General features: G+C 45.1%; 1 protein-coding gene across 13 annotated transcripts in view; it reads right to left on the reverse strand.

Moving 5' to 3' along the window:
* The window catches only part of PXK (PX domain containing serine/threonine kinase like), a 76,031-nt gene that overhangs the window by 7,352 nt on the left and 48,169 nt on the right, over positions 1–20,510 (reverse strand). For 7 of the 13 annotated variants that reach the window (XM_059076225.2, XM_059076235.2, XM_067043798.1 and 4 more), the window contains exons 8-17: positions 19,540–19,644; positions 18,661–18,762; positions 18,033–18,194; positions 17,484–17,601; positions 16,143–16,221; positions 13,221–13,269; positions 8,482–8,559; positions 7,863–7,949; positions 7,350–7,419; positions 4,572–4,634 (exon numbers count right to left, since the gene is read on the reverse strand). In XM_059076225.2, the coding sequence (XP_058932208.1) occupies positions 4,572–4,634; positions 7,350–7,419; positions 7,863–7,949; positions 8,482–8,559; positions 13,221–13,269; positions 16,143–16,221; positions 17,484–17,601; positions 18,033–18,194; positions 18,661–18,762; positions 19,540–19,644 (913 nt within the window). The remainder of the gene's footprint in view (positions 1–4,571; positions 4,635–7,349; positions 7,420–7,862; positions 7,950–8,481; positions 8,560–13,220; positions 13,270–16,142; positions 16,222–17,483; positions 17,602–18,032; positions 18,195–18,660; positions 18,763–19,539; positions 19,645–20,510) is intronic. The other 6 variants (XM_059076226.2, XM_059076233.2, XM_067043803.1 and 3 more) reach the window with 1 other exon arrangement.

Consider the following 20,510-nt stretch of genomic DNA (forward strand, 5'->3'; position numbering starts at 1 on the left):
AGAGTGTTTAGCAGCACAGGCCCTGTAGTGCACCTGAGAGAGCAGGTGCTCAGGAGAAATCAAGTAGATGAGCAAAGACAGAACCAAGTTTAAATCTTGGCTCTAGTATCCCCCACTTGTGTGACCTTGGTCAAAGTCCTTTAATGCCACTAGTGCCTCAATTTCTTTGTCTGTAAAATGGAGCTATAAGTACAATCCCTACTCATTGGATAGGGAGGTATTCATGAGGATTAAATAAAACAGTAACTATAAATCACTTAGAACAGTGCCTAGAACAGAATAAGCACTCAAAAGATGTTAAACACAATTATTAACAACAACAACAGTAATAATTTGGGTCTCCTGCTTACTAAGCTTTCCCCAAATACTCTTCTGCAAATCTTTTGTTTAAACACACACACACACACACACACACACACACACACACACACACACACACAATGGCAAGGCAACAGGTTTGTCTCCTCCCAAAGGGAGGGTAGAAGCAAACATCTGTGTGTCAATTAGGACCATCTAAACCACTCAGCTCCATGAATAGAGTGTAAATGAACACTAGTTGGTGACACTGACCATGACATAAGTCAAGATAAAGTATATTAAAGTTTTTGAAAGAATGATCTTCTAGAGGCACGAAACAGAAACCTTAGCAAAAAAAGTGCTAGGAATGTTCTCACTGGAAAAAAAAAAAAGAATTTTAGAGAATCCTACCCTACCTGATGGAATTGCCAGCAGACTTAAGGAAATATTTCTCCCATCAATTTGGTAAGGATTTCAAGAAGAGGCCCATGGCAGGGAAGTACAGTAAGAAACAGGAGAGGCCTCAGTCCTACACAAATGCTGGAAAGGGCTCATGAGAGTAAGACCCCTTCGCTTAGAAACATCTGTCACTTCTGTCCCATCCTGAAAGCAACTGAGCTGAAAATCACCCTCAGCTACCACAAATGTGCTTAAAATTGATGTTTTCAGGAAGAAAGGCAATGCTGTCAAACTGAACTTGCCTCAGTTGATCTATTGCTGAAGAAACCGCCAAAGGGCGGAGTCCACAGTGGGTTTAGAGGATGCTTGATTAGAACTGTGAGATAGTCTCCTCTGACCCCCACGCTTTTGCCTTCTACAGAGGACATAACCCAAACCCAGACATGGAAAGTGACTCACTCAAGGTCTATCAGTAACTAACAGTGTCCTGAAGGCTTACTGTGTAGCAGGCGCTGTTCTAACCCCATGGGCATGGAACTCTCTGGATCCTCGTAATAAACCCACTAGGCAGGCACTGTTATTATCCTCCTTTACAAATGGGAAACTGATGCCGAAAGCTCAGCCTCTCTGTACACCACTGCCAAATCAAATCTCGGGGACAGAGTTTTGGGTGAAGTAGAAAAGGATAGCTTGATTACTTTGCCAGGCAAACGGGGACACAGCAGGCTCATGCCTGGAGAAACTATGTGTCCCCACCCCAGAGGATCTGATGAAGGGTTTGATAACAACAGGTCCAAGGATGGAGTCTCTGACAAGATTAGGGCGTGTGAAGAACTTGCACTTCCTTAATCTCATCTCAGGTGGTTTCCTGGCTGCTTCTCCCGTGATTAGTAACTCATCCCTTTCTCATCTGCCCTTTGGAACTCACGGAAGGTCATGGAGCCTGGAGCCTTGCCTACAAGAAACAGAGGACAAAAGGGCCTCCGTGCCCGGGACCCCACAGGGCCTCACTCGGTTTCAAAACCTGAAGCCCAGGGAGGTCAAGTATCTTCTCCAAGGTCCCAGAACTAGCGAGTGGTGATCCTCAAGTTTAGGTTCCACAGCCCAAGGTGTAGTTTCCAAGGGCTCCCAGATCGAGGTGTGTTTGAGGTGCTACCTTTAGCAGGAATTCCTTTTCTAAACTAGCCCTTGAAAATGAAGAATTTTCCTTCATTTCTTGAGAAAATTGCATTTTATCATAAAGCTGGAAGACACTATGCTTGACTTAGTTCCCAGATAAACCATAAATGTGGCCTAGAAGTAAAGACATAAATTGGAGTAAATGTGATTCCAGCAATAAGACAGGCAGTGTGCAGAGAGGTGGCAACATAGATGAGCCCAATGAGAAGCCTGGCCTCCTGTCCTGGAAGGAAAAGGACCAGTCTAAGCAGGGGCTTCCGAGCCAGAAGTTGCCACCCGTAGGCTGAGGGCCTTGCCCTCACCCAGCAGAGACCCTGAAGGCAGACCAAGTCCAAGCAAATCCACCCATAAGGATTTACTGAGCATCTCGCGTGGGTACAGTAGCATGAGACTATCACCTGTTTATAGCTCCCCGATGCCTTGTACAGAACAGAAGCTCGAGATGTCACTTTGTTGGTGGACTAGTTTTTTCAGGTGGAGATTCTCTATTTAAGAAGGGGAACTACTGGGAGAAAAAAATTACCACGGGTGGACCCCAAGGAAAGCACTTGCTTGAATTGTATCTATCATTTTGGAGCTCCTGAGAGGTGCTGGCAATGTGAGGCCACCTCAGCTGGGGCCTTGTCTGCCTGCTCATCTCTGTGACCCAGCGCTCAGCACACTGCTGGGCACGCTGCAGCTCTCAATAAATGCATCTCCAGTAGCTGAATGAATAAACTCACCATGGGTGGCTCGCTTAGGGCCTGAAATGCTAGGTTGATAGGCAAATACTAGCTATTATTTTTATGAGACGCGTTACAACAAATAACCAGCAGAGGTCAGAGTACAGTCTCTGGGGCTGAATCAATAATTTCATCAATAAAACATTAAAGGACATAAAGAAAAAGAGGGAGCCAGTCCTTGCTGGGAACCTCCCATTTCTGCCAGGCATCGTGCTTGTGGCCTCACATTTGTTTCCCTCTGAATCTTTACAACCCCCCTTCAGGATAGGGAACTACCCACCCAACTGCTCCCTCTCGCCTCAGATGAAGTTTTTTCCAACTTTGAGTCTAATTACAAAAGATTCCTCTTTTTCTTCTTGTTCTAAAAGTTACCTCATCTCATGCAAACCTGCTACTGTATGAGACACCTCCCACTGAGAACTCAGGTCAATTAGAGGATTCATCAAAAATAATCCATACAGACTGAATTCTCCAAGGCGTTTACAAATGAGAACTGGCAGGTAACTTCCCACATCCAATGCACACAGCAAAGTGCTCTGAGCTACTGGATTGACACCTCCTTTGTTAAAGGAGGCTTCATGGATTCTCACTATTAATTCTCTCCAGTTTCCTTAATATGTCTAAGTGGTGTGAAATTAATATCCTATCTTCTAGAAAATGCCTCAGCATGATCTGGGCAGTGGCTCCCCCGAAATTTCTGATCAGCCTATACAGGTCACCTCTACAAAAGACAGAGAAGTCTATTTTCTATATTGATCAATATTTGGAAGCTTTCTTGTAAAATCTGCTGACAAAGTCAGACAGGAAATAGAATATTATCCCCCATCAGCCAGGTACTTTGCTATTAAAATAGGCCCTGGGCCCAGAACACTCGACAGCAAACTACCAGTAACCAGGCTCGGCCAGCAAGGAGAGACACCCACCAGACAGACGCGAGGCCTTCAAACCAGTCCCCTTACATTTGACTGTTGTTTTGGGGGGTTTTTTTGGAAGGTCAGTTAGAAGCATTTGAGAGCTGTTGGGTAATGCTCTTGGTAGCTCCTGGGCACCACTTTAAGCCTTAATGAATATGGTGTCATCAACTCATAAATCAACCCCAGCCCATGACTCTCCCTCTAGACAGCTGCAGCAGCTCTTCCAAGCACAGCAAGCCGACAAGCTCTGAGTAGCAGAACCGACTTCTCTGACATCCAGAACATCTGGTTCAGTTAAGAAGTGAAAGGAGATACTGGTACCCCAGTGTGTTTTTATGAGGCTTGCAAAATGGTTAGGAGAGAGCTATTAGTTCAAACAAGAAAGAAGAAAGATAGCGTTATGAGGCCACTCCACAGAATCAGATATAATTTTTATAAGTATTCCCTGAAATAAACTTTTTACATTTTTCAAACAAAACTCCCAGTATCCATCTGATTTAAGTCACAAAGGCAAAACAAAGGCTAGCTAGCCACAGAAAACCATTCAGGTGATGAAATGCAGAGCAGAATAACGCATAAAATAGTGATCAGGAAATCAGAAGCTCGGTGGGTAGTTCACTCCCATACCCAGGCATTTCACCAGTTGTGCTCTGTGACAAAGCCGACACTGTGGCTGGGCTCCCTGAGGAGAGAGCCCTGGCAGGGGACCTGGCCCCTGGGCAGCAGTGCGATTGTTTTGTTCAGCTGAGTGCGTACCCAGACAGGCTGTGATCTGAGGAGCCTGTGTGAGGCTTTTCAGCAGAGCGAGCTGGAGGTGGGGGCAGTGAGCAGCCCTGAAGCCGACCATCCCGCTCCCCGTGAAATCCGACTTTAGAGACCTGGCCCCTCGTCTCTCCCAACTGACACTGCTAATCTGCACTCCCCCACTCGTTTCTCTGGAGGAGGCTGGTCCCCTCTGACCCCTGAAATGTTTGGGCCAAGGTGAGAAGAGAAAGCCCCACCCTCCTCCTGGGCTGGTACAGAAGGGGAGGAAGGCAGGTTACTCTGCCTTCTCACTAACCTGCTGTGGAGGGTGGAGTCGGCGATGACGGGGATGTGAGAGGTGAGCTGGCCCCAGATCCTGCTAAGAAAAAACACAGAGAGACCCACATGGGGACCAAAGGAAGACATCTGGAGCTTGGCCGGAGCCGGCACCCACCACTGTCTGAGAATCTGCACTTGGCTGAGTGTGTGAGCCTTGTGGGCAAAAGCGAGGTGGGGCAGTGAATTCAGGGACAGGACCCCTGACCACAGGCGTCCAACCCGCTTCCTTCCCCAGGCATCGTTGCCTCCCACTGCTCCCCACAGCCTGCCTGGTTTGAAACCAACTTTGTGCAATCCAATGGCTTATGCAACTGGCTGCAGTGTCTCTTCCTGACCCAAGCCCTGTCCTTGGGTAATGAAGGACAAATGACAGTGCCACAGCAGTAGAGGTGACAGAGAGGTGCAGAGCAATCTGGTGGAGGCCTCTCCAAAAGAAGCGAGAGCTCCCCACCACATCCACCCAGGAATACTCTCTGGAGAAGTTCCATTTTACCAGCAGGCATATCCAATTGATTAGGATCAGCCTACTCAGTGTGTGGATTTCCCAGGCCTTTTCTTACCCGAAATTCAGTAAATACCATGATTTACATTAAAATAATGTGCATATTCCCATACGTTGCATGCTTTTTCTGGACCTAGTAACCTTTATATATTTCAAATACTGCCAAATTCCCAGTATCTCCTCCATTGCTCAGAAATCCCCAGAATACGTCCTCCTGGCTTGACATGGAAGTAGCCCAATGAGCAGGCGGAAGCTCCCACATGAGCACCCTCCCTCACATGGCAGTCCTATCAAGGGGTTACCAAAGCTCCTGGAGGGCTGAGGCCATGCCCCTGAGAAGCCACTAGCTGTCCTGGGGCAGCCTCCCACCACCTCCCACACACCCACAAGACGTGGGGGGCATGGCACAGACACTGAGTACAAGGGGAAATGTCCTAATGAAGCCACACCTCCCTCCAGCTGAATACCCTTCCACTATTTGCAATATCCTCTCACCTCCCTATAAAAGGGAGAGGTGTTTCACTGAAAAAGATGCTGAAATTCAACCCATCCTGATATCATACTGCTTGTAGTGCTAACACAGATTTTAAGGGGGAGAAGGTGTGAATTCGTGATTCCAGTGGGGTCTGGAGATGATCTATACATTTCCATCAACTGCTACTTTGCTTTCCTAAACTCCTTGAGGTGGTGTCTGGGAGTCCTTGGTGTCCCATCCAGCTGCATCTGGCAAAGAGCCTTGCAGGCAGGCAGGGCCTCCCTCAGGAAGGTGGAGTCCACCAGGCCAGGCTTTCTCTGCTTTATAAAGAAATAGATGCTGGACGGAGTGCCTGCCAGGGTGACAGGCTAGTTGGAGACATGAGTCTCAGCCTAGTGGTGACAATGACTGGCCTATGTCCATCCCATCAACCATGGAGTAAACAGACCTCCAACTCTGAAATTACCCGCCAGCCACAACAGCCTCCAGCCCCTTCTCCTCTCCAGCCTCCATCCCCAAGGAGCCTGCCTTGGTCCTCACAGGGACCTTCAGGGCCTGGAGCCTCCCCTCCTCCTCTTCCCTCCTAGCTCTTCCCTCCAGAGCCTGTCTCTGGCTTGGCTCTCCAAGCAGTGGTGCTGGCATGATTTCCACCCTCCCTCTGGAGTCTATGATCTTCTTCCATCCCAACTCTTCCAATTTCAGCTCTACCCACACTACCTGCATTCTGTGGCTATGACTAGACCAGCCTTCAGGTCTTGTGAACCCCTCACTTCTTCTCTTGCCCCTGGCAGATGTCTTCCTCACTGACTTCCCTGAGAAGACCTGAGAAGGCATGAGCTGTGAACACCCTCAATTTCCTCCCTTCCTTCCACTTTTAAACACCTCTAACTCTTCACCTACCCCTCCTGGCTCCTGACACCAGGAAGGGATGGATGGGTTTCCACCAAGGCTGAGACTGACAGCTGGGCTCTTGATGCTAACCCTTTGACCCCCAGCCCCCTTACTCCCCCCAACAATCACTGTCTCTTTTCCATCTTCAACTTCTCCATCTCTACTTGGTCCTTATCCTGCCTGGAAGTATATGCAGCTATCACTCAACCTAAAAAAACCCTCCCCTTCCTTTGGCCCTCCAGGGCTAAACCAAAGCTGCCCCTGTTAGGATGAAACCTACCCTTCTCTATGTGGGTTGGAACTTTACTTCACAGACCATAAGGCAGAAGAACTAGAAGGTCCCAAGGGATCACTTGATCTGAGTTCCAAAGATGGGGCCATTAAGGTCCAAAGCCAGCAGGGCTGGGCAAGGGGCATCTAGGAGTGACAGCAAGGATGGCCAACTCATGACACTGCACTCTGTGCCATCTTGGCCCTCATGGAATGTTGCTTTTTGCGATTCCCCACACACTGTAGAGGCCTTTTCTTGATGCAGGAGGGCATATCCTTCTGCCACGTGGGGACCAAGCAGAGGGCAGGATTTAGGGCCATTTCAGTTCCTATAGGCTCTGCTGATAAACAGGAGGCCTTGCATTCTAAGTTGGGTGGGTTTTTCTTCCAGGGCTGATGCTGCCATCAGTGAGGAGGCTGGTTACCCAGTAAGCTCTGAGGTACCTTCTAGCACTTGAGTCCTGTGAGCCTCTGAATGCTGTGGCAATCTTTCCCTGGGGACAAAGTTCTTTTGTTCTCTGCATTGGTCACCACACTGCCCAGGAGAACCCAAGAACTCTTGACTCTTGGTCCTAACCTTTGGGACCTGGGCCCCACTACAACCTATAACCACTTACCTGAATTATTGGAGTTGCTGTATTTTGCTGAATTCTCTTCACTATTTTCAACAGCAGATCGTTTTGACTTCTTTAAAAATAAAAAATAGAGGGGGAAAAGCAAAGAATAAACATACCAGAATAAAAACATTTTCCAGGCATAGTTGGACTTGCTACACACAAAGTCATATTTGGCCTCATAACTTAATACAGTGAAGAAGCCACAAGCCAAAACTAAATGGAGAAATAAAACCAAGAATGCTGAGTTTACTCTCTCAGGCCAGTCATTTCCCGCAATTACATTAAGGCCATAATCAGCCCAGCAAGCCAGAAAACTCCATGGTCCATTTCTCTGCTGATATTATATGGCTTTTCTTTCAGAAGCTGCAAACCAGTCATCTGGAAATGGTTTTAGCTTTCATGGAGATAAAGCACAGAATCTGTCATTAACTAAATGAGCACCATTAACCTAGAACTTTCTTCATATGTAGTCAGGAATTCTCAAGAAAGAATTCAGAGAGACACCGGACTTACCTTTCGAGCTAAGATCTTCCTCTTTTTTCTTTCTTCTTCGGATCCATGGTGAGACTGAGCTCTCGTCAGTCTTCGATGCTGGTGGATCTTTAAGAGACCACAATTCACCACAACTGTAAGCATATCCTACACTAATAAAATCTCTAACAAGTTTTGCCAAATCAAATCATTTGGATGAAAAATCTTTCCTTGCTCAGCCTGTCTGCCTCCAAGCTTGGGTCTGGATGTCTGGGAGAAGAGTGTGCCAGCAGATGAAGACCTTTCTCTCTCCCCGAGTTCCTTCCTGCCTTTCTCTCTCTTACGGAAAATAAGTGTGGTCCCCAGCACCTTTAGAGCATGGAGCATGTGTGCCCCACCACCACCCAGTCTGTCCTGATCATAAAGGATGACTGCTCTTTATGGACATGTTTGTTTCCCCCACAGGCTGAGCTCCTTGAGGGTAGGACTGTGAAGTACTCGGCTGTCTCAGAGCATTGAACATGGAGCCTGGTCCAGAGCAAGTATGCAAGAATTGTTTATGGAATGAACACTCAGTTACAAGTAAATCACTGCGATCACCAGAGCAGAGGATGGGGACACTAAAAGATCAAAAGGCAATGAGGAACTATTAGCAATTTACCTGTTTCTGTTCTTCAATTAGCCTCTTTTCTATACATTCTTTGGCAATTCTCAATGCCTCTTTTAACTTTGTGGGTATCTGAAAGAAGAGAAAGTACATAATCTATTGAGTAAAATAGCTGGAGAGTCTCTCAAGTCCCAGTTTGAATAAAAAACAGTTGCTAGTCAAGGAAGAGGACACCTGGAATGAAATCAGTTACAAGCTGTCCACTTGACTCCTATCCTGGCCACTTTTGGTATCCCCAAACACACTCACCTCATTAGCATGTTTTAGCAATAAATATTTAAAACTAACACATAAATAAGCATGATGTATGTTTCAAGTATTTCAAGTTATTCTCAAGGAACCCCAAATTACCAAAACAATCCTGAAAAAGAAGATGGAAACTGGAGGCCTCAGGCTCCCTGATTTCAAAACGTATTACAGGGCTTCCCTGGTGGCGCAGTGGTTGAGAGCCCGCCTGTCGATGCAGGGGATACGAGTTCGTGCCCCGTTCCAGGAAGATCCCACATCCCACATGCTGCGGAGCCGCTGGGCCCGTGAGCCATGGCCGCTGAGCCTGTGCGTCCGGAGCCTGTGCTCCGCAACGGGAGAGGCCACAACAGTGAGAGGCCCGCATACCGCAAAAAAAAAAAAAAAAACCACGTATTACAAAGCTACAGAAAACAGTGTGATACTGGCAATAAAGACAGACACACAGACCAATGGAACAAACAGAGAGCCCAGAAATTGACCCTCATGCCAAAAGCACACAGTGGGAAAAGGACAGTTTCTTCAATAAATGGTACTGGTAAAACTGGATATCTACATGCAAAAGAATGAAGCTGGACCCCTACCTTACACTGTATACAAAAATTAACTCAAAACTGGATTAAAGACCTAAACCTAAGACCTAAAAACATAAAACTCTTAGAAGAAAACATAGGGAGAAAGCTTTGTGATAATGGATTTGGCAATAATTTCTTGGACAAGACACCAAAAGCACAGGTAACAAAAAGCCAAAATAGACAAATGGGACTGCATCAAGCTTAAATCAAGCTTAAAACTTCTGAACATCAAAGGAAACAATCAACAGAGTGAAAAGGCAACCTACAGAATAGGAGAAAATAAATGGAAATCATACATCTGATAAGGGGTTAATATCCAGAATATATAAAGAACTCCTATAACTCAGAAACAAAAACATAAGTAATCAATTAAAAAATGGACTTGTCACCAAAAATGGATTATGCCACAATAAACCTGAAAAAAATAAATAAATAAAGAGCAGAAAATCAAAGGAAAAAAATGGCAAAGGACCTAAACAGACACTTCTCCAATGAAGATACACAAATGGCCAACAAGCATATGGAAAGATGATCAATATCTCCAATCATGAGAGAAATGCAAACCAAAACCACAATGAGATATCACCTCACATATTAGGATGGTAACTATCAAAAAAACAGAAAATAACAAATGTTGGTGAGGATGGAAAAAATTGTACACTAATGGTAGGAATGTAAAACGGCACAGCAGCTATGGAAAATCGTATAGAAGTTCCTCAAAAAAATCTGAAAATAGAATTACCATATGATCCAGCAATCCTACTTCTGGGTATATATCCAAAAGAACTGAAAGCAGGATATCAAAGCATGCCCCACGTCCATTGAAGCATTATTCACAATAGCCAAGGGACAGAAGAAACCCACATGTCCATCGATAGATGAATGGATAAATAAAATGTGGTATATACACACGGGGGAATATTATTCAGCCTTAAAAAGGAAAGAAATACTGTCACATGCTTATAACATGGATGAACCTTGAGGACATTACACTGGGTGAGATAAGCCTGTCACAAAAGGGCAAATCCTGTATGATTCCACTAATATGAGATATCTAAAAGGTAAAATGTGTTTGCCAAAGGGCTGGGGGTGGAAAAATTGGGAGTTGTACTTAAGATGGTTCTTGAGTTTCGGTTTGCAAGATGAAAAAGTTCCAGAGATCTGTTACACGACAGTGTGAATACACTTCACACCACTGAGCTGTACACTTAAAAATGGCTAAGAGGATACATTTTACATGATGTTTTTATCATAATTAAAAACAAAAAAAATAAGCTTATTGGAACACACACAAATTCAAGTAATTATAATATTTTATAACTTCAGAGGGATTTTCTCTGTGAAAGACTTATTTCCTCCCTCCCTCCCTCCCTCTCTTCCTTTCTTTCTTAAGACTTATTTTCTGAATTTCACAAGATTAAGTTTTTTCTTACTGGGAGATGCTATTAACAAAAGCTTAGTGTGGTTCTGAGCTTGTCATTTCTTAATTTATTTGTTTTCCAAACCATGAGGAGTTCAGGCCTAGAAAACAGACACCCAGACCATGTCCAACTTTTTATCTCTATTATTCTTTTAAAAATTTAAGTTTAGGGGACTTCACTGGTGGTCCAGTGGTTAAGAATCTGACTTCCAGTGCAGAGGATGCAGGTTCGATCCCTGGTCGGGGAACTACCATCCCAAACGCTGCGGGGCAACTACTGAGCCCGCGTGCCTCAACTAGAGAGCCTGCATGCCACAAACTACAGAGCCCATGTGCTCTGGAACCTGCGTGCCACAACTAGAGAGAAGCCTGCGCGCCACAACTAAGATCCGACGCGGCCAAAAACAAATAAATAAAATGAATATTTTTTTAAAAAAATTTTAAGTTTAAAAAAGTTTTGAGTAGGTAATATACAGTGATCTGGTTCAAAACTCAGAAGGCATAAAAAGGGTATATCCACAGTAAAAAACATCCCACCTAATCTCCCACCATGGAGGCAACCAACATCACCAGTCTCTTGTATATCTTTCCAGAAAGAAAACAGACATACAAGAGATTAACGCTGGTTTTTAAGATCACAGTGTCTTTGCTGCAGGCTCTCTGGCTTGGAGGAAGAACAAGGGCTGATGATAACCCCTGGGCTGGACAACTAGGGTTGAGGAGAGCATATATATTTACAAGGCTGAATGCATTTACTGAAGAGTTTCAGTAACAAAGATATGAATTTAAAAGGTTTTTTGTTTCCTACATCAGATCCAAAGAAGCTATTATTGTCAGAACTCCTCTAACTGGCAAAACAGAACAGAAGAAAGCTTCTCCCTTGCCTATAAATCTTCTGACCCCACCTTGTTTGGGGTTTTCTTCCCCCCCCCACCCCGCCCTGCAAATGTAATTTCTTTGTAAGAGTTTCACAGATTTGGGGAGAACAGAGAGAGAAGAAAGAGAAATACCCTTCATCTCACTACCCAAAACAATGCTAACAGTGAGCGCCCAGCCCTGAACTAGGCATTCTCAGGGATCATCTCAGTTGTCCAGTGACAACAGACAGGTTTTACTCACCAATTCTACACAGATGCAAAGAATAGGTCCTTGCCCATATATCAGTGGCTCTCAAATGAGGGTGATTTTGCCCCCAATCCCCTCCCTAGGGGACAGTTGGCTGCGTCTGGAAGCAGTTTTCACGGTCACACAGTTGGGGGGTGGAATGGGAGTACTACTTGTATCTAGTGGGTGCAGGCCAGGGGTGCTGCTCAACATCCCACAATGCACAGCAGAGCCCCGGCAACAAAGAACAGCTATCTGGTCCAAAGTGTCAAAGGTCAGGGCTGAGAAACCCTGCCTTAGATAAATGGCTGGTATCATGAAAGCAAAGCAAGGCATCAACCTGGTTTGGGGGAGTTCCAAAGCCCCAGCCCTTTTTTAAAATTGGGATATAGTTGTTTTACAATGTTGGGTTAGTTTCTACTGTACAGCAAAGTGAAGTTCCCCGTGCTATGCAGCAGGTTCTCATTAGTTATCTATCTTATACATATTAGTGTATACGTGTAAATCCCAATCTAACTCATGCCACCCCCGCTTCCCCCCTTGACGTCCATACCTTTGTTCCAAAGCCCCTGCTCTTTGCATAACACCACATAACACTGCCACTTCCCAGGATACTTCCTTCCAGTCCTTATTCTAGACAGAGGTTTTTTTTTTTTTTTACACACTGTATTTTATATTCTGGTTTTTTTCCCTTAGCCCAAATAATAATCATTTTCCAGGCTACTACAATGTCTTTATAAATTTTACTTTTATTAGATCAAAAACATTTAATCCAATACATGTACTTAAATTATTAAACTATTCCCTCATTATAGGATATTTAGATTATTTGCAATGTTTCTTTATGTAAAATAAAGAAGGCTGCTGGCCATTCCCAGTTCCACAAGGATTAAGCTGGCAACCCATTACAATTGTCATCCGGAGGTTCGCCCTGGGGGGAATTCAGGGTGGAGAAAAACAGGAAGCATTCTGTGCTTTGGATATACAGGACCCTGGAGAGTTAAGATGCCTATCTAAGGAAAAATTTCAATGACCCCAGATTCTTGGCATCTTTCATACATAGAAAAATACTAAAATCATTATCTTCAGATGTCTGTCTTCTGTGATTAGCAGTAATCTTTTTATGCTTGACTACATGTTTTTTTCCAGCAAAAAGTTCATATATATCCTGGCCCCTCCCCTCCCTCTTCATAGTTCCTTAGAGCTATCTGAGAGGCTGTCTCCAGGCTACTGTCCTCAGTAAGGTCCCCAAATAAAAATGTTCCTAAGTCTGTGTTTTTCCAGTCCACACTTATAAATACTGTACCTTCTTTTGTTGATTAAAAAAGTGCTAACTTTCCAAGTACACATTCATGTCACAAACCAAGAAATGATATAATTTGCTTTACCTTAAACTGTGGCTTTTCGGTAGTAGTTAGCAGAACATCGCTGAATAATCTGTAAAGAAAAGAAACAAAAATATCTTTCTTAAACCAGGTGCACACTCCCAGAACAGGATCAAAGCAGAATGAGACATCTTTCACCCATCTACTGCCCCCAAACATCCCAGCCCCGGGGCCAACCCACCATCTCGTGTTTATCAAACTCAAAGGAGTTTCTGGGCCACCCAAGGTGACCTCCAGAAACCAGCCACTCCCTAGCATCTCGGAGCTCTCCAGGGGGACGGTCAGCCGTGTAGGGGAGGTGATTTCCCCACTGAGGGGTGACAGTCTTCTCACACTACATAGTGAATTAATTCACATTTTGAAAAGAAATTTGCACATTATTTATTGTATTTATATTATATTGCAAATAATATATGCAGTAGATATTTCTAAACAGTATATATAAAGAATTATTGCTTTCCTTTTTTTTTGCCCCAGAGGAGGACAAAATTTATTCTAGAGCTCAATATAATTAAAACATGAGAATAAGTAAAAAAGGAATTGTTCTGATTGGAATCCAACGAGAAAATAATTTTCTTCTAAGAAAAGTAGTGTTTCTCATGCTCTCTTAAAAAGAAATAGCAGCTCTGGGAGAATATCAATTCTCTCTTCAAAAGTGTGTTTTGGGCTTCCCTGGTGGCGCAGTGGTTGAGAGTCCGCCTGCCGATGCAGGGGACACGGGTTCGTGCCCCGGTCCGGGAAGATCCCACGTGCCGCGGAGCGGCTGGGCCCGTGAGCCATGGCCGCTGGGCCTGCGCGTCCGGAGCCTATGCTCCGCAACGGGAGAGGCCACAGCAGAGACAGGCCCGCGTACCACCAAAAAAAAAAAAAAAAAAAAGTGTGTTTTTTGTTTTTATAAAGGGAGCTATTTTTTTAAAAATAAATTTATTTTATTTATTTATTTTTTGCTGTGTTGGGTCTCCATTGCTGCACGCGGGCTTTCTCTAGTTGCGGCGAGCAGGGGCTACTCTTTGTTGAGGTGCACGGGCTTCTCATTGTGGTGGCTTTTCTTGTTGCAGAGCATGGGCTCTAGGCTCACGGGCTTCAGTAGTTGTGGCACGCGGGCTCAGTAGTTGTGGCTCGCAGGCTCTAGAGCACAGGCTCAACAGTTGTGGTATACAGGCCTAGTTGCTCCTAGGCATGTGGGATCCTCCCGGACCAGGGCTCAAACCCGTGTCTCCTGCACTGGCAGGCGGATTCTCAACCACTGTGCCACCAGGGAGGCCCAAAAGCGTGTTATTAAAAACAATAGCATGAGGAATTCTGAACTGTTTTGGCTATAACAGGTCAGAGAATTTAAATGGTTGTCTGGGCAGTGCCCAAAAGGCTCTAAGTAAGTCTTTCCTTGAACGGTCCCCCTTTTTAAAAAACAGGAACTACATCACAAGTAGAAGTGACAGGGTTAACTTTTCCCCACAGCACTCCCTGGGTGGCCTGGAGGTGGAGAAAGAACCCTCCCCTTCAAGGCCGAGGGTCCACTTATTTCCAGACAACGCATTTTGAACTGAACAGAGTTCACACCTCTCCAAGTGCTGTCTCAAGGCTGAAGCCCACACAGTAGAAAGACTTAAGTGAAGAAAAATTATCTGGATTCACTTTAGAACTGGAAGACTGGGAGAAAAACGTAAGAGCTTTGGAGTAGGGGGTGCGACTACAAACCCAAGTAAATTAACGTGGATACAAGATGTTCCCTAAGTACAAATGCATATGTTTTAAAAGTGTGTGTGAAAATTGTTTTGTTTCCCTGACTAGATCTATTTTTCCACGTTTACACTGTTATTAATCGTGGCTGGTTTGCGGAGGGAGGCACCAGTGTCAGTCAAACATTAGGAAGTCACATCCACGTGGCGGGGGCTTGGGCAGCTCTGTCCATCACAGCCTCCCCCAGGGCCTAAGACAGCACCGGAGCTGGAGTAGACTTTCCCTAACACAAGGAATCTGAAGTTATCACCGCCCTCTCTGACCACAGGCTGTACGTACCTCAAGCTATCCCGCCTTATTTCCCCATACAATAGTTTCCCAAATACATCTGTTTACAGAGCACTGGGTAAGTCGCAAGGCACAGAGCATAAGCTCAATCAATAGTAAGCACAACTAACATTTAATAAGCTCTGCTTTAGTAACTGGCACTGTACTAGGAATCATTGCAATAAGTCCTCCCAACAGCCCTCTGAGGTGGGGGCTGTTATTGTCCCCATTTACAGATGCGGAAACTCAGCTTCCAGAGGTTAGGAAACTTGCCCAAGGTCACCCAGGTAGAAATGGTAAGGCTGGGCCCACCCCCAGGTCTGTCTAACCTCAGACACATGCTTCTTAACCATCCTGCTGCCTTTCCATGAAGGAATAGAAAATATACCTAAAGAAAAGGCCCCAAAGCACTATTTCACCCACCTCAATTGACTATTGACTCCTGAGCTCTACGCCCCAGCACAGTGCCTGGTACACGTCAGACGTTAGATACATGTTACCCAGTGAGTAAATAAACAAACAAGCGCAGGGGAGGCCAGAGCCATGCTGCCCTCTTCAGAGAGGCCAGACCTTCCCCAGCCAGCAGCTAGTGAAGCAGCCACAGCCATGGGCCACGCGGTGCACTGAAACAGGGTGGCCCCCCTTCAGTACCTCCCAAACAGGAAGTCCACATATGCAATGCCAACATGGACAGGGAGAGACACACGTCAGTGAAGATGACACTGATGTGAAGAGAGAGCAGTCAGGCTATGGTGCAGAGGTCACAAGGAAAGGTCAGGACATCATGCGGCAAGTGACTGTCAGCGAGCGGGTCACGGTGACTCTGCGGGGACACTGTTGAGTCTCTACCAGGACCAGACACTTGGGCTAGTGGTCAACAGTTAGGAATGTTACAGCCAAGGTGTGGGATTGACTTACGGCATCTGTAAGAGCCGGGAGACGGTGGGCATGCCATTTTTACAGGCTTCACAAGACAGCGTAGACTCCAACACGGCCACTTGAAATGAACAGATACACATTTTAGTTCCACAGAACATGCTGGCAAATCCACTTGGTGATGAAAAGTTTGACACCACTTTGCAACAACTGTCTGCGGGCTGATCAGGACAGTGTCAAAACTCTTCACGCACAGACAGATGGCATACGTGCCAGGGAGGGGGATGCTGGCAACACTGACACTACCGACGCCTCAAAAGAAATGGTTCAGGAACCACATGCTGACAGAAAGCTAAATATATTCCAGAGATAACTGGAGGAGGGATTCAGGATAGCATCCATAAATATGTTTGCTCTCTGAAAAGAGAAGTAAACACTACACAGAAGTAAAATTCTGAACTTGAGCGACATTTCTCTGCTTGCCTGCTTTTCATCAAAACCATCACACGGAATGCCAACTGTTCGTATCGCACCATCCCACACCTTGGATGATGTAAACAAAAGCAGCCAGATTTTTCTACTTGCAGGTAACTGTTCAGTTTCAGCTGTTCTGTTCAAACTCAACCCAAAGAACTCTCAGGGCCTGCTCTCTGGAACCATCTCATTTGATACAAAACTAACACTGGTGGAGGGCTGCCCCGCATGCCTGGAAGGCACAGTGGTCGAAGACCTGCCCTGCCCTCCTCTCCCTCTGCTCTGGCAGTGAGTTCTGAGCTGGCTGTGGAGGGGATGAAAGGGTCCCCGGATGACTCTGCATCAGTCCCCACATCCCTTCTTCTTACCGGTGCCCACCCATCCCCGCACTCGCTTCAGCCCCCTCAGTAATGCTAGAAGAGCTCCTGGATCCAAGGTGCCAGGTATCTGCATTCCTGTCTGCCTTTCCTAGCCCTGGGCTTGCCAGGATCTCCTCTAACATGTGTCTAGCCTGTGGCTGTCCTCGCAGGTCTCTCTCCAGCCTTGGTCTGACTCCTGACACCTGCCTGAGTCTGCAAGACTGGCTGCACTTTCCTGCTCCTGGCTCCTGCTTCTGTATCAGACTCAGTCTGGCCATACTTCTCTTCACATCCTCTTGCTTCCAAAATTCTGATGCATGCTATAAAATGTCCCCTGAGGTTTCAGATAGCCTGACAAAGAGACAAGCTATCTGAATTTTCAGGGAAATGCACTTAAGGAAGTCACTCAAATTACTTTTATACAAGTAAGACTTTCTGGCTGTGGAACGTAGGAACTTCCTCTGGGTCTTCTTCCCTGGACTCTGGAAAGAGGGTGAGTAGCTCTGCACTTTACAAGGGCCCAGAAGGCCCCTCCACACCCCATACTGACCCACAGCCATAGACGGTGCAGGAGGGAAGGAGTCTACAGGCACTGAGTCTGGCGGTCGTCCATAAGTCATTTCATACAGTAAGTGGCCAAAGCAGTGGACGTCCACACTCTCCAATGTCTGCAGAAGAAAAGAGAGCAGCGGCATATTTGGCCTTTGCTTTGGCTTTGTGAATCCCAAGCCTCCTGCCCTGGGCTTCCACTAAGAAACATGGCCCAGGGGCAACCCCACTCACAACTGGTAGTGATGACCCAATTCCAAAGATTTTTGTAAAAGCTCACAAAGCATTGCTCTGACCAAAGGTCTTGGTCCTACCCTCCATGGTATTCCAGTCACTGGTTCTATGCCCTCCTTGTCTCAGCTACCACCTCAACTAGCCTCTCGGAGAAACAGCAGTGCTGTGGGAGAACAGCGCCAACAGGCATGCCTATCCCAACTGTACCTGTCACTGCTTAGTGCATATTTCTTATAGTGGCAGATCATGCATCCTGCCATGGGGATAATTTATACCTAAAGATAAACCTGCTGTTTCATGACTTTCAGCAACTTACATTGATTTTCCTGAATTGTGAGAAATAAGATCGGTAGAAGGAAGGAAGGCCCAACAAGGAATTCTCAAGGTCCAGCAGCCGGCAAGCGTCCCCTTCCAGCATCACGTTGGAAGCATGAAGATGCCCATAAGGGAATCCCTTGTCATGGAGAAACTTTAGTACCTATTAAAAAATAGGTAGAGGTCACATTCCCCACCCCCACCCCCAACTCATTCAGATACAAGACAGGTTAAACTTTGCTTTTTCAGTCAATATATTTTGAAACAAAACCAAACTGGTCACTGGGGAGACTCCTAGAAAAAAACTGAACAAGAGAGCTGTGTTATCTTGGCCCCAAGATAAAGATCAACCGAAAATAACACAAAAGTTGGTACTCACACAATAAAGTTCTTAAATCAGACACTAACTTAGGAATTTCCAATAGCTAAGCTTTTGGAACTTTGTTGATCTAAATTACTGCCTTAGTCTCAAATATTTGCTTTTTGGGATAAAATATGACAATGCCACCAGTTTATAAGCCATCAGACAACTTAAACTACTGTGGATATTGCCTGAGAACTTTCCCAAGAGTATGGTGAGGCTGGGTGCAATTCCAATGCAACTTAAACCAAAATTAAATAACTCTTACCTCTAATATTTGCCGCCCATATGTTTTTATTTGCTGGAGTTCAAGGCCTTGAATCTTCTTAGGGTTGCAGTACTTCCTTAGGAATGGGTCTTTTGGTTTTGCCTTTGGAAAGAAACAAAGACCACATAAGAAGGCAGTAGACTGGTCAAATTCTACACACGGCCTCCCTGAACAGGCAGGACGCTAAGAGGCTGGGGGGCACCAGATGAGTCCAGCTGGCAGGATGTGGGCTCTTAAATACAGCAGTCGCACAGTTAATAGAAAGAGGCTGACCTGGGTTCCAGTCTTTCTCTAGTCCAGTGAAGGTGCCGAAGTCTTGTATACTGTTAGAATTCTTCAGTATTGCTTTTTTTTTTTTTTTAACATACAGAAGTGTTAATTATATTTATCATGTTGTATACTACATCTCTAGTACTTATTTATATTACTTATCTTACAGCTGTGAGTTTATACCTTTTGACAGCCTTCTTCCACTTCCCCCTCACCGCCCCCCTCTGGGGACCACAAATCTGATCTCTTTTTCTATGAGTTTGTAAAGCTTCCCAGTATTGGGTTTTTTTAAAATTTTTTTACAGCTTTATTGAGATAGTTCAACATTACTTTGTTAAGTCAAAGTCATAAACTTTAAAACTGACCTAAGAGCAGCCTACAATGTAATGGATATAATCATGTAATGTTCAACCTTCCCTCATGTGGAGAAAGGAATGCTCTTTAGCCAAATTGGGTAGTTTCTATTGCTAAGATAAAAATTCATTCCAAATAAAATTAAAATTAAATCCTCAGGGCCTAGCTTCTGGAAGCCTAGGAATCAAGTATGAATGACAGGTTCTTAAGGGACTTGAGAACTTCTTTACGACCATGAATTTGCATCACAAGTACCTTGTAGATCAGGTCCTTCAAAGTTCCTTTTTCATTAAACATTCTAATTAGCAATGCTGAGGATTCGTTAGCTGTGGCAAAGGTAACACGATAGATGTAAGGGTGCTGCCAAAACAAAAAAGAAGTTCACATTTATCTGCATCAGCATCTATGCTCCTTTTAGATCCAGGATCTGGTTATGCAGAGTCAAGTACCAGCTCGATAGTTTAATTGCACATAAATGCAGAATATTCCCAGAACACATGGCATTTTCAAGTTATTAGATGGTCAACTAGTAATTCATTTTTTAGATGAGAGAAGGAAGGTAAACTATAGTGACAAAAGGAAGTGGATAAATGATGAGCTAAGCTCTCCAAGTGAAGGTGTCTGCTTTGGTACGAGTAGTCTCACAGTTCAGACAAAAGTGTGGTGCAAGAGAGAGAAAGTCTGCATTTTTGGAATGGTGGTTTTAAAATTCTGCCTCTGTAAATTGGTAAAAAATACAGTCAAATCCTAGAACAGCCAAGTGGGAACCAGGATAAATGTGTCTTCACTCACAGCTTTGCCTAACATTCCACACTGCTGTTTAGTGACAAGCCTGGGAGTGTAACAGCCAGGAAACAAGCAACAGCAGCCATCTTTCGGCATTATGGCCCTTTTCCAGGGCAGCTAGCTTGAGTCTTCCTGTCCCTCTACTGGAGTGTGCAATGGATGTCGACACAGTGGGGTGGAGAGTAAGACAAATTATTTAATGACTGAAAGAAAAGTCCTCACATGACCTGGAATTTTGGTTACATGGACCAATTGGCTTCAGGTATTACAGTGTCCATTAGCTCAAAGGAGTACCATGAGCATTTAAACCCCTGGGAGCTGGGCTATGCAAGGACTTGATGAGCAGGGATTGAGTGGGTCGGGGGATGGAAGGGTGTGCCCAGGGAAATATAGTAAATTGATCATGAAGTTTCTCCTGATTATCACATCAAAGCGATTAC

Source organism: Kogia breviceps, chromosome 10 (assembly GCF_026419965.1).
Source record: "Kogia breviceps isolate mKogBre1 chromosome 10, mKogBre1 haplotype 1, whole genome shotgun sequence".
NCBI classification, from domain to species: Eukaryota; Metazoa; Chordata; class Mammalia; order Artiodactyla; family Physeteridae; genus Kogia; species Kogia breviceps.